At 37.4% G+C, this 15202-nt stretch overlaps 1 protein-coding gene across 1 annotated transcript; it reads right to left on the bottom strand.

The window, feature by feature from the left end:
- Positions 1 to 462: 462 nt before the first annotated feature.
- LOC140141209 (ileal sodium/bile acid cotransporter-like) lies at positions 463 to 2951 on the bottom strand. The gene has a single exon (XM_072163008.1). It carries the CDS (start codon positions 2623 to 2625, stop codon positions 997 to 999), a length of 1629 nt encoding a protein of 542 aa, XP_072019109.1. The 5' UTR covers positions 2626 to 2951; the 3' UTR covers positions 463 to 996.
- Positions 2952 to 15202: the final 12251 nt, after the last annotated feature.

The following is a 15202-nucleotide window of genomic DNA, read 5'->3' as shown; positions in this document are numbered from 1 at the left end:
CTGTTTTATTGTATTATCGTGCGAATTGCTCCGTGGTACCTTACGGGTACCTGAATTTTATTTGAATGAAGGTGACTCTGTCATGCTCGACGTCATATTGCATAATTTCTATACAGTATATGCAATAAACCAACCAGAACAGTATAACAATTGGAATAATAGGCAGTTCTAAGATAGGTTAAGAAGAATATAACGTCACAATTCTGTATTATTATTCAAGGTTGTAACGTGTGTCTATGCTGTCATGTAGGCCTACCTAGCAACAGACACGCCCCGGTACAAACAGATGAAATTTGTAGAAAAGCGTGATTATGACAAAAAACATTAAAAAATGATACTTTGAGGTATTGTTTTTTTAATTTTTGTATGGCAGATCATACATACACATGTGCTGAGGTCAAAAAGGTAAAAATTTTGTTTTTGACCCCTGACTCACCTGTCATTCCAAACAACCCCTTAAACAAAGTTTTTGATATTATTAGGTATTTGGTAGGCCCATAGTTGTTCATACTTGTGAGATCAGCCAGGCTGGCTTTGGATGTAATATGATGTAATTGTTTGCTATCTAATGAAGATAGCTCAAAAGATAATTGCTGTTGTTGCTGAGAATGTGCATGTTGTTCCTACTTTTCTTGTTATCACTCTGATTCGTTTGAAGGTCGTCGTATAAACACTAGCAATGAAGGTGAGAGGCTAAAATTTTGACTACTATTCTTACTTTAAAAGAAAGTTGACCAAAGTTCTGTCACCAACGGTCAATTATTCAGAGCCACCTAGGGACGCACATTTGACTAGGGGCTGACATTTTTGGATGCTGCCCTTACCGCGTTAATGTTGGCTATTATAGTGCCCGAGAATTTGACATGCAGAGACAGAAAATAATAACAAATGGAAATCGGGTACATTGCTGCGATGGTCCGGCGAAGAAGTATATTTCAGCCTGAAATCAGGTTTTGTTATAAATAGCAACACGTTGACCAGAAAGTTTAAAATGATCTATACGTATGTTTTCTGAACATCTTCCGTATTTCTGTTGTCATCATGATCGTCGTTTCTGGTCGTGTTTGAAGAACCTCCAGAAACTACCTTGTCCCCGTGTTCCTCTGACGGGTTCGCATTTGACGTTGAATTTCCGTTTAGTTCATTTGGTTCAGTTTTTCTAACATTCTTTGATTGTGCCGTATTCCTCTGCGAATTGCTCTCACTACGGTGTGTTATAACTGTATCACCGTCTTCAAGCTCAAGTAAACTTTCTTCCGTACCATAATACCGTTTACCCGGAAACCTTTTCATAATTTTATAAACACTAGCAATGAAGCCTCCTTCTATGATGGTCGTAATGGCAATCAGGTTTGGAATCACTGCAATGATGTCTGCCTCTGGGTAAGGATAGGAAAGTCTTGCCAGCGCGAGAGCAACAAATGCATTCTGTGAACCCGTCTCGAAAGCGACCGTAATTGACGCACGGTTATCTAGGCATGCTACTTTGGCGAAGACCAAACCTAACGTCGACCCGATAATCGGGAACACGATACTAATCAGATATATCGAAGCTGATGATTGAAAGATGTACAGGCTCGATGGTGCGCCGAAACAGAGTGCTAATATGAGCATTATGATTGCCAGTGGTCGAAGTGCACGTTTAAGAATCTTAGCCACTTTTGGGAGTTTATAATAGATGACCATACCGATAAGTACTGGGATTACAAGTATGAGAAGTTGAATGAAAAGATCCCCAAATGGTGTACTAAGGCTTTCATCCTCAGATGCGTACGATCGACCATAGATGAACAGATTCAAAGGCATGAGCGCGAGCGCAATCACCGTGGAACACGTCGTCATTGTAATGCTCAATATAAGATCACAGTCTAAAATCAAGGTGAAGATATTGCTAAGCCATCCTCCTGGACAACACCCAATGATGATAAGACCAACTGCTGAGGCATTGTCTAAGTGGGTAAGCTTCGCCAACGCGAACGCCAGCACAGGCATGATTATGAACTGGCACAGAATGCCTACAATAACGCCCCAAGGACGCCGTAACCGCTTCCAAATTTCAGGCCAATTAATTTTTACTCCCATCGATACGTACGACATCAGAAGCCATATAAACAAAATTATCGAGAACACGGTGGATAAAATGCTTGGTGGTCGTCGAACTTTGACTAGCAGAGGCTCGATAAACATCTCGGGTGGATTTCGAGTATATGTTGCTGTTCTTAGTTTAAAAGTAAGTTGATCAATACCAATGAAGACGCCTTCAACAGATATTGCGAGAGAGACATTTGTGTCCAAGTCAAGTTCTGTTATTACCGTTCCATTATCAAGAACAACTTCACGCGTTATTTTTGAAATTGCAAAAGTAGAGTTCCCCTCAACACGAAAATATTGCGGATTTTGACTTTCAACTTCAAGCAACAGATCTGTTTCTACTCCTGATATGTTCAAGACAACTGTAGCCGTTTTTCCTGATTGTACATGGAGAACATCGGATTCCCTAGACTCTGGGATGAATATACCATAGCTGAAAGTTGCGTAGGCATATGAGTTTAGCGCGTAAATTAGAAACACCGCGCAGTAAATATTATGGATGAAACTAAAACGCGCAGCCATCATGATGACCATGCAGTGCTTAACAGAAGAATTGGATAAGGCTTTGAAAGTCGACTATCAATCCGTCTGTTCCTATGTACAACAGGTGTTTCTCGTCAAAAAATGTAGTAGTGCCGTATATATAATAATGTCTGGTCCCCCTGTTCAGCTCCGTTCTGACTTGGCGAATCAATGTTGTTCACATTGGAGTTCAACCGGTGCAGCTATCGATATTAAGGGTCACTATCGATACTGAGAAAAGGATAAACGTCTATAATTATTCGTAGACCGTGTCAATTCAATGTGCATATCGACTGCAAAACGTTTCCTTCTGTGAATAGTTGACACAGAGCTCTTGCGCATATCATACTTCATGACTTTATACAATTACTCAATTGTTGTACAGTTCAGTAAACTTCCCTATTTACCATGTTACCATAAATAGGGGCTGTGCAATGATTATGGGGGGGTTAAATTGTGGGACAAAGATTTTTGGCAGGCCGACGGGTGGGGAGCGATTTTTGCAGGCCGAGAGGGGGAAAGCAATTTCTGGCACACATTTACGGGGCACCTTTTAAATAACACACTCTAAAAAGGCTCAGGAAAACACTACAGAAACGTTCAAATATGCAAAATTTCCTGCTCCATACGCTCGCGTCATATAACTAGACCATTAAAAGTTGAGTTGGGAACCAAACAATTTGGCATGAGCAAAGGGGGAGGGGACATTTTTTTGCAGGCGGAGGGGAGGGGACACTGAAGCAATTTTTAGCAGGCCGAGAGGGGCCGGGCAAGAGAAAAGCATTTTTTTTTCAATTTTGGCACGCCATTTGCAAATTGTACCCCCGCTCATATTATTATTGCACAGCCCCTTATTAAACGTATACATAAAGCAAGTTAGTCCTTGCATACTGTCATGTTCAGTGACCCTTGGCTAAGTCAATTATTACACTGTGATATTTTGGTGAAACATGACAGCATAAAAAGTTACAAGAATCCCGAGCAACACTCATGCCACTTAAGGGTAGATGCGGTATTGTTGGTCGAAGCAGCCAAAACAAATCGATTTTTATTGTCTAAATCAATATATTATTAAAAGATAACACTTTGATGTTTTGTAAAAGTTCATTCTACAAATGATATACTTTAAAACCTTGCTTAATTTATTGTTGCTAATGAGTTATGTAGATTTTACAAAAGTGTTGTTGTTTCAGCTCTCTTTACAACATAACTCAAGAACCACAGGACCTACAAAAGTATTTCTGTGATATTTGAATTCTTCTATACGCTCGCACGGAAATGGGCAATGCAATTTTTGCCAAAGCTCACTACCATTCGCAAAATGTTGTGAACTACCAAATCGCAACACTTTAAAATAGTGTATTACCTTAAATTGACGTATAGTTACTGGATATATTGCCCTTTGTTTAAGGTCTCGGATAGCGATGTTTTCACGTATTTTTGTGGGACTTGAGAACACACATCAGACATATTGAATTGTATTTGGAATACGAGGAATGTCCTTCTGATATCAAATCATTTAGATTTTGGAAATTCGCGATATAATACACATTTTATAGCAAATGATTAAAACTTGATATTTTTGCAAATTTAATTGTCCTAGAAGTAAATTGTATAAATCTAATGATATGTAGGCTACTTAAAGTGTATGTAGCTGGGGTGAAAAGCCGTCCATCGTGTGAAAATTTGTATTGAAGGTAGACATTTTTTCCCCAAAACGCCAAAAATATGTTGGTCTTTTTTGGGAAAAAATGTGTATCTTCAATATGAAAGGTCAAAATTTTAAATTGATTATCCGCTTTTCATCCCAGCTACATACACTTAACGTACATCATTTAGATTTATTAAGTTCACTTCGAGGACTAGTTAATTCCAAAAATATAAAAAATATCAAATTTTAATAATTTGCCATAAAATTTGTATTATATCGCGAATTTCAAAAAATCAAAATTATTTAATATCAGAAGGACATTCCTCGTAATCAGAATGCAATTCAATATGTCTGATGTGCTCTCAGGTCCCACAAATATACTGCGCAAACGTTGCTATCCGATTCCTTAAGGGCACGCATAGACGATACTATAAAATGAACAAAACATTCCAGACTTAAACGGTAATTTAATGAATTCTTACACAAACATCAGTATTGAAACATGTTGATGAAATAGATCGATGAATTACTAGTACATGGTGTTACGTAGAAATATCATAAGTCAGTGCAAAATTTGCTACATTAGTGGAACCAAGGTTTTTTTGCACCCTTATACCCTAGGTAACAAGACCTGAGTTGGTTCCATTTTTTTCGAATGTGTCTTCGGCGGCCATTTTGAAATTCAAAATGGCCACTATATTTAGCCTTTTTAAAGCCATATTTGTCCCGAAAGTGCACAAAGTCATATTTTTTTAATGATTATTTATACTTTTGATTGTCAAAATCCACTAAGAACATAATTAGGATCATTTTCTAGAATCCAAGATGGCTGCCAAATCCAAAATGGCCGCCAATTTGTCTAAAATGTTCTGCCAGCTATAAGGACATTGATTTCTTTCCTTTTTTGCTGATTATTTTCACTACTAATGTTTCTGAAAATCCACTGAGAACTAAAAACTTAATTTGGTCCATTGTCTCCAATCCAAGATGGCCTCTAAATCCAAAATGGCCGCCGTTTATCAAAATATAGTATACCGCTTTAGGCAATATTACTATCATTGAGAGTAAAATACACGTATCTCATTTCTGTTAGATATGGATAAGAAAATGATTGTTAACATCTTAAAGTAGTGCAACAACATTGTTTAAGGAGAATATAGGTGCATTCCACCTTTCAAAATGGCCGCCAAAATGTCTTTAAATTGGCAGAAAAAGTTGAAATTTCAGTATTGTAATTCAACTTCAGACATTTATGATAGAGATGACCTTGAGGCATTTAAATGCTTAGTTGTCATCATCCATGTTATCAGTATTTCCAAGTTCCTCAGCACAGCTGTATTGGTACACTCTTCATCTGCTCCACAAGCACATGCTACTGTACAAGTCAGATTGTGTCGTCTGCAAGAACATCTTCTGGAGCATTTGCTTATTCCACATCCGCACCTAACAAGCTCGACAACAGACTCGGGAGCTATTGCAATGTCTGACAGGATAGGTACTGGAATGCTATTTGCTTTACTCGACCATTCTAGCTTGAACGGGTCTGGAATATTTGGATTTACCACAAGGTCTTGACTACAAACATATGCGCCCGCAGAATTTGTTGATGCCACACACCAGAAGTTGGAGGGATTTTATCAATCCCCCCTGGTTGGCTCTTGAATTGTTTCCATCTCAGTTTTTCATCTGTGTCAGCCTGAAGGTAATTTTTGTGCCCATGAGCCTGCACAAAAACCTCTCACAACCTGAAACAACACTTTGATGTCCTAAGACGGATATGTATTGGTTTCAGCAAGATTTTCCTTCTGTTGTCATCTGTCCCCATAAGCATGGTTGTCTGAAGACCATGAACCGTGAGTCTTCGAAGAGCAAGGACCATAACATCTGTATCTGGAATCTGGAACAGAATCTGGAACAATCTTCCTTCATCCATTAGGTCGTCTCCCACAGTTACTACTTTCAAATGTAGCCTGAAAACCCATCTTTTTAACCATTGCTGATGTTGTTTCTTTTGCATGTTTTTTGTTTTCTTGTAGTCTTTAGTAGTAGCATAAGTTTTTTTGTAAAGTGCAATGATCATTTCTTTGAAATTGCGCTATAAAAAAGCCGTTGTATGTATGTTATATATGTATCTTGGATCATGATATGGACATTCTTTCCAGCATCTCTGCTGCATGTAGCATGATTAGAGTGTCTGCTTTCCTCTTGTGTATTAACACCTGTCGATGTCTGAACGTCATTCGTGTTGCTTTTCACATGCAGATGTGTTACAGTGAATATGAAGGTTGCCGTGTCATCTTTGATAATTATGGAAGAGAAAACTCATCAAAGATATAATCAGACATCGCAAGTTAGGAGTCCAATCATCAGCGAGAGCCTACATTGTTGCTGACACAACCCCCATCCATGACTCAAAGCTATTTTTGGCTAACAATGAAACTAAGGACACCCTCGCAATCTACCTGGCAAACAAAGTTTTGAAGCGCAGTAGTCACTGTAACACGTCTGCATGTGAGAAGCAACATGAATCATGTTCAGCCATCGACAGGTTTTAGTACGCAAGAGGAAGCAGACACTCTAATCATGCTACATGCAGCAGAGATCTCTGAAGCTGGACAGAATGTCCATATCATGACCCAAAATATAGGTGTTATGGTCATTGCTCTTCGAAGACTAACGGTTCTTGGTCTTCAGACAATCATGCTTATGGGAACAGGTGACAACAGAAGGAAAATCTTGCTGAAACCAATACATATCCGTGTTGGGACATCAAAAGCAGGATGCGACACATGTGGACATACATGTATCAGAGGTATAGGCATGAAGACTGCCTTCAATGCCTTCACTGAAGCAACACCTGAAGAACTCACAGCACTGAGTCAACTTGGTGATGCAGAAATGCCATCTCAAAGTGTTGTTTCAGGCTATGAGAGGTTTTTGTGCAGGCTCATGGGCACACAAAAATGACCTACAGGCCAACACAGTTGACAAACTGAGATGGAAACACTTCAAGAGCCAACCAGGGGGGATTGATAAAATCCCTCCAACTTCTGGTGCGTGGCATCAACACATTCTGCGGGCCCATATGCAAGCATATATTTGAAGTCAAGACCTTGTGGTAAATCCAAATATTCCAGACCCGTTCAAGCAAGGATGGTCGAGTGATGCAGATAACATTCCAGTACCTATCCTTTCAGACATTGCAATAGCTCCCGAGTCTGTTGTCGAGCTTCTTAGGTTCGGATGTGGAATAAGCAAATGCTCCAGAAGATGTTACTGCAGACGACCTGACAATCTGACTTGTACAGAAGCATGTGCTTGTGGAGCAGATGAAGAGTGTACCCATACAGCTATGCTGAGGAACTTGAAAATATTGATAACATAGATGATGACAACTAGGCATTAAAATGCCTCAAGGTTAGCTCTATCATAAACGTCTAAAGTTGAATTACAATATTGAAATTTCAACTTTTTAAAACGCGATTTTCTGCATTTCATTGCATAAATGCTAACAAATTAGCTTTGGTGGCCATTTTGAAAGGTGAAATACACCTATATTCTCCTTAAACAATGTTGTTGCACTATTTAAGATGTTTAGAATCATTTTCTTATCCATATCTGACAGAAATGAGATACATGTATTTTACTCTCAATGATAGTAATTGCCTAAAGCGGTATGCCATATTTTAATAAAAGGCGGCCATTTTGGATTTAGAGACCATCTTGGATTGGAGAAAATAGACCAAATTAAGTTTTTATTTCTCAGTGGATTCTCAAAAACATAAGTAGTGAATAAATCAGCAAAAAAGGAAAGAAATCAATGTCTTTATAGCTGGCATACCATTTTAGACAAATTGGCGGCCATTTTGGATTTGGCAGCCATCTTGGATTCTAGAAAATGGTCCTAATTATGTTCTTAGTGGATTTGACAATCAAAGGTATAAATAATCAGTAAGAAAAATATGACTTTGTGCACTTTCGGGACAAATATGGCTTAAAAAAGGTTAAATATAGTGGCCATTTTGAATTTCAAAATGGCCGCCGAAGACACATTCGAAAAAAATGGAACCAACTCAGGTTTTGTTCGTAGGGGTAGTTAGAAACTAAAAAGCATTGGTTCCTCTAATGTAGCAAATTTTGCACTGGGTTACGTAACACCATGTACTATACACGTATAGTTTCGTTTCTGCGAATCCCCTTCTTTACCCCCTGGCTTTATATAATCAAATAGTATCGATTTTTTTTAAAGATTGTACGATAAACGTTATCGATATTTTATCCCTATAACGCATTATCAAAACTATAACGTATTACAGGGTGAGTAAAAAAAAAAGGTGCAATAGAGCAAAGAATCGATATGTATGCAAGAACCAAGTCGAACTTTCCCATTATTGAAAAATTCTATAAATGTCACACTCAATAGCCACCTTTTGTGAAAATATGAAGTGAATCGCGACTACCGTTTAATTTGTATGAGTCCTTTTGCTGCGATACCCAATTCCGTTATTTGTCCAAGAGGTAGCATGTATTTTGAATAAAAGCCCACAATGCACGATAAAGGTACCAGCTTTGAAACTGACTTTAACTTCGATAATAACTTCAATTTTTGCGTTATTTTAATTTCTTTTTTCTGTTCAAACAAACTTTCTAAGTTTACTTTAAGTCCTTCATATGTCACTCGACTACAACTCCAGTTTTTTTTATCCCAATACACCCAACTTACTGGATATTTTGTAATTCACTCCACTTCAATTTGAGCGCATTTCATTTTGACATTTGAAAAACCCGCCTTCATCAGTTTGTATGTTTTTGATAGCGAATAAACATCTGTAAAGTACAGGTGAAATGAAAATAACAACAAACAATGTTTCTTCTCCTTAAACCAGATCAAGGGCAATAACACTTTGGGTGCTCCATTTTATTTCAATGCCAATGAGGTTAAGAAAATGGAAGTTGTTCAAAATCTACCTTACATAGAGTGGGCTGGCATTCAAATTTTAGATGTCTCTTGGCCAAACATTAAAATTGGGTATCGCTATCAAATGTGTTATAAAAACAAAACGGTAAATGCTTATTCCTTGATTTTTAAGTTCACACAAGGTCACTGATGGATATATCATATATTAAAAAAATTTAAAACCTAAAAGGTTCAACTCGGTTCTTAAATTTAAAAAATGGATTCTTTTCTCTATTGCACTTTTTTGACTCACCCTTTACTTGAATGTAAGTTCATAGGTGTTGGTGATAAACAATTTCTAAAAGTTTAAACTGATTTTCAGCACAAAAATACAACTACCCATATCAAAATATAATAGGTATCGGGATAGTCTCTGATACTAATACCGGAATAGTACCCGCTACCTAGTGGGATATTAGTATCGGGATACTATCCGATACTGTTACTGGGAGACACTGATAAATAGTGCCCGATACTAGTATCGGGATAGTACCTGATACTAGTATCGGGATAGTATCTGATACTATTTGTTTCGCATGTAAATTGTTTTGCCCAAATATGGTCATAGAGATATGTCCAGAGATTTACATGGTATATGGACAAGGTCACTGGAAAATTTCAAATGATTATAGTTGTACATACATTAAATGTGAAATGTGTAGCAATTGATTATATTGTGCATACATGCAGCATTGAAATTTGTGGCAAAAAGCAATTGAAATGTACATTATGAATGCTACATTGCATGCTAAAAACATATAATATACACATTCACATTTATGGCATGCATCAGCTGATGCATTGAGCACCATGTTGTCTTGGGTGCAGAATTCAACATACTCCGTGGTTTGATATAGCCTACATTGCACGATGTTCTTAAGCTTATACTAAATTTAGATAAAACAAAAAGTTCTGTTCAAAAACTGTCACCCAATACAATCATACCTGTATTGTGAAGCCCAGAAATAGAACACACTGTACAATTCTTTGTACCATAGGGCCTGCACTTTGGCTCGACATTTGAAAGGGGCGTGAATTCATTTTTGGATACGCCCCTATTATAATTAGGTAATACTCGACTCACACACATTCCCTATATTAATATGTATATACATGTACCACATATAGTCAATCTGTCTGCTTTATCTGTATTGTGCCCTTCTTAAGCAAATACGGTAGTTAAACACGATTTCATCAAACATTATAACAATAGCTCTTTTACAGTGTGCAATCATCCCGGGCAATAATTGGGCAATAATAGAGGATGTGCGTGAAATTATTGATTGGCTCCATACAAAGGAATTGAACCGGTGTCCTTCACCGTAATCATGGCACAATGCAGTGCATTCAATCAAACGTTGTCGTCAACCTATTTGATCGTATTTGTGCATTTTTTATGTGTGTGAGACGAGCTGTCGCGGTAGATTGCAATAGCTTGTAATCATGCTTTTGTTGAATGAATTTGAGTACTCCGCCATATTTACGGTATGATACGTCATAATCTAGGTGATTATTTGCATTGGATATCTTGAATACGCTGGTGAGGTTGTGTAATAATCGGATTAATGCTATAACAGTAGGTGAATACAAGTTTTGAATATATCGCGTTGCAAAGCCCCAGCGAAAGTGAAAAAAAATCAAATTGTTACTTTTATAAAAAATTTAATGAAAAAATTGGCACAAAACCCAAGAAAACGGCAGTATTGACGAAGTTGAAGCCCCATTCAAATACATGTAGCTAATTTATATATACTGTCAGTATATAAATTACAGATTCACGTAAATGCATTATTTTTGTCTTAAATAGGCCTACACGGCTTAGGGCTGAACCACTAGTAGAAGACACCAAGTTGATGTTTTATGATCTTTGACATTCTTTTGTGGCGAGTGACATGGTCAGTTCAATTCACGCCGAGTGTCCTTGACAGGTTTAACTCTGCTTCGGTGGTCATGAAAGAATTCAAAAGATAACCTCTGCCCCAACAATCCCAAGCAATTGTCTGAAACTGCTCTTCGGATGATGTATCATAAGAACTCAGTCGTCAACTGATGATAGTATAGGGCGAGTTTCCCGACAGGAGTCTTAGTAAGCCGTAGTCTTAAGGTGGCCTTGAGGCTACTAAGCCTAGCCCAGTCTCGAAGCCTTAGTCTTAGCTGTAGCCGGATTTCTTAAACGCAAATTCAACCTAGTCTTAGTGGCCTTGCAGGCTTAACGCTTGACAACCTCGTCCCTTTCTACCAGCGACTTAATTGTAAGCTATTGTATAGGCCGTTGTAGGTAGATGTGCATAAGCCGTTGTCCTTCACCGTTTACCGTACTAACAAGGTTGCCGTCTCATTTATCGCAATGTTCCCAGCGCAAAGACTAGCCAAGACCCGCGGTCTTGTGCTTGGGCTTATACCGTACACAACTTTTTTTTTATCTTCATGTTTTTATTAGCAAATTTTACAATCGCAAAAACAATAAACTAAAAAGTAAAGCAAAAGTTGTTTCACACTTCATGTTTGCAAAAGTAAAACATTATTTAAGGATATTTTGGTGCAAAAACATAACTAAACATTATTTTGACAACCAACGTGCTATCTACTGCTAATATTTTCAGTAATTTTTTCAGATCTCACTTGAAGTTGGTACAATATTTATAATTATTAAGTAGAAGATATAGCATAATGCATCTTATTCGTAAATTCTGTTTTAATACTGCATGTATTATTGTTTCGTGTCAAATATTTTCTATATCTTTACTAATTTTTTCCCTTTTTCTATTGTATTAAATTGATGTCCAACCTGGTAAATATAGGCAACTCCAAAATTATATTGTAATACTTATGAAAAGGACAGATACAAGTATCAAACTAAAGGCTTGGATAGGGACAGGTGGAATCACATATATATAGGTCTTCATGATGATGATGATGATGATGATGATGATGATGATGATGATGATGATGATGAAAGTAGTTTTTTTCTATTATTTTCGTTGCTCTAAAAAAGTCATCATTCAAAATGAGTAGGCCTTATGATAGCAACAGCAAAGTAAACAAAACAATTTCTTAAATTAATTACTTAGACATTTTCATGGGGGGGGGGTTCATGTTGTTTGGGTTTGTAAGCGCGTCAACACCCTCGTCGCACTGAGCGAATGTGTCCCCCGGAACAGTAGCGTAGATTTCTTTTTGACATTGGGGGGAGGAAGGGGTTGGAAAAATTGTCTTGAAGTATAGTGAATGCAGCACCTTTTGATATGATGCACGTACAGATGCCATAAGCTAAACCGGTGACATATATGGTACAAAAGTGGAATAAATGCAATTTTGAGGTTAATTAATAACTTTCAGAAGTAGGCCTACCTTTTTCATTTGGGGGTGAAGCAGGGGGCAAGAGTTCAGATCGGGGGCTCCCCTGCACCCCCCCCCCCCACCCGCTAGTTACGCCACTGCTTACTCCTGTTAATTGATAGACCGTCAAAATATGAAAGAACAACTTTGCATTACAATTTAAACAATTTGTAAATTGAAATAGACCAAGGCTTACGACCTAAGACCTGCTCTGAGGCAGGGCCAAGAAAAGCCGCTGTAAGCCCGGTCTAACAGGCTTGCGTAGACTACGGCTACAGAAGACTGATTCCGAGAAATACAAATTTCAACGAAGCCTGGGGGCTAATCCTACAAGCCCGGACCACTGGCTAACGAAGCCTCGAGGCTATGGTAGCCGTGCATCGGGAAACGCGTTTTCAGTTAAGCCTGGTCTTACGACCTCTTAAGCCTTGAGGCTAGACAAGCCAACTGCTAAGCCATCCGTCGAGAAATTCGCCCATAATGACCAAAAGATTATTACTGACTATATCATTGAAGACTGAGTTCCGCAGTCTTGTACAAAATCTGAATTTTGATGATTTTTACGATCGTCCGGATGAAAAAAAATCACTGAATGGGCCGTTAGTTCCCTCCTCTCCTTACACTGGCAATATGGATCAAAGAAAAATGAAGAAAAAATAAAGAAAACAAGAAAAAAAAAGACAAAGAAAAGAAACAATAAAAGAAAAACAAATATGAAAAGTTCGAACAATATTTGGTTTATAAAATTAATGTGACCGTGATGAGGCTCGAACTCACCACCTTCCGATTTAAAGTTCGAAGCTCTAGTGTACCAAATTATGATGCCTTACCAAGTGAGCTGTGCTCCTGAGATACGAAATAAAAATAAAATAATACACTGTATACCTGCTTGTGTCGGTAATTGATTTGCTCAAATTCCATAATGGAATGCAACAGAGCAAAAATGCCCAAAATTTAAAAGCTATATAATTTATGACCACTATACACTACACATAAAAATACTAATACAAGGGAATTTCAACGTAAGAATCCAAACAACTAAGTACCAACATGCACAACTTTGTCCTTATATCACATTTGGGTTTTTAACAAAATGTTATCAAACCTCTACTGTGATTGGCAGCTGCGCATCTCTTTGATAGCTGATCATGGCCATCCATTCAGCAAGTGGCTACTTACTGACCTTGACAGGCTTGAATGAGCACTGTCATCTGCTACAAAACCATCACACTCATTAAATAAAATATTTATTAATTAATCAATTATGTCAATTAATTAAAAATTTAATGCAAATATGCATATTTTCTCTGACAGAATTGTAGGATTTGACAAGAGCCATCTTTCTTGTAAGTTTGATTCTTATAACATATCGGTATCGTATTGCGTCCCGTTATAGTTGCAGAAAAAAATACGCGTGCAGGACACACATACGCACACACCCCCACACACACACCCCTACCCAGAGGATCGTACCGTTTTACAATCTTATAACATTCATTGGCGCTAGTAGTAGTAAATTTCAATTTTCTTTGCTTTACCTCACTTGTTCTGCTCAAAATTGAAAGGGGGCATATCTAGCTGACAGTAAAAGCTTACATTTTATGGAAATTATGTTTAACTATTTGCTTAAACAGCACAAAACAGATAAAGCAGACAAATTTACTATACATAGGCCTATACATGTATGGTATCATGCCAGGGACTGTTTAAGAATATAACATTAGATTTATGATATTTACTTCGAGGACTGTTATTTATCAAAAATGTGAAAATATCAAATTTTAATAATTTGTCATAAAATTTGTATTATATCGTGAATTTCAAACAATGAAATTTATTTGATATCAGAAAGACATTCTTCGTATTCAGAATGCAATTCGATATGTCTGATGTGCTCTCATGTCCCACAAAAAATACTATCGAAACGCTCAAAACGCTCATTCCAGATCCCTTAATTTGGTTAATTTTCTTTTCTTGTTTTCTTTCTTTATTTTTCTTTGATTTATATTGCCAGGGTAAGGAGAGGGAACTAAAGGCCCATTCAGTCATCTTTTGATTTTTTTTCATCCCGACGATCGTAAAAATCATCAAAATTCAGATTTTGGATACTAGACTGCGGAACTCAGTCTTCAATGATAGTCAGTAATTTTTATATTTTGGACATTATTATGACTATCATTTGAGGACTGAGTTCTTATGATCCGAGGAGCAGTTTCAGACAATTACTTGGGATTATTGGGGCAGAGGTTATCTTTTGAATTCTTTCATGACCACTGAAGCATAGTCAAACCTGTCAAGGACACTCGGCGTGAATTGAAAGACCATGTCACTCGCCACAAAAGAATGTCAAAGGTCATAAAACACCACTTTTGTGTCTTCTGCTATCTAAAGGCCTATGGCTGATTTTGTACCTTTCGTCATTGTCATAGATGTGCTAACATAGCTTGCTAGTGCAGTGGTTCAGCCGAAAACCGTGTGTCTTAGACAAAAAATAATGCATTTACGTGAGTCTGTAATTTATATACCGGTACTGACAGTATATAAATTAGCTACATGTATATTTGAATGGGGCTTCAACTTCGTCAATACTGTCGTTTTCCTGTTTTGTTTTTTTGCCATTTGTTTTTCATCAAAAAAATTTA

Source organism: Amphiura filiformis, chromosome 19 (genome assembly GCF_039555335.1).
Source record: "Amphiura filiformis chromosome 19, Afil_fr2py, whole genome shotgun sequence".
NCBI lineage: Eukaryota > Metazoa > Echinodermata > Ophiuroidea > Amphilepidida > Amphiuridae > Amphiura > Amphiura filiformis.
This window is presented reverse-complemented; position numbering and strand designations above follow the sequence as displayed.

Excerpts from the sequence above, each read along its gene's own strand:
- LOC140141209 (XM_072163008.1), bottom strand. The coding sequence starts at position 2,625 with ATGGTCATCATGATGGCTGCGCGTTTTAGTTTCATCCATAATATTTAC.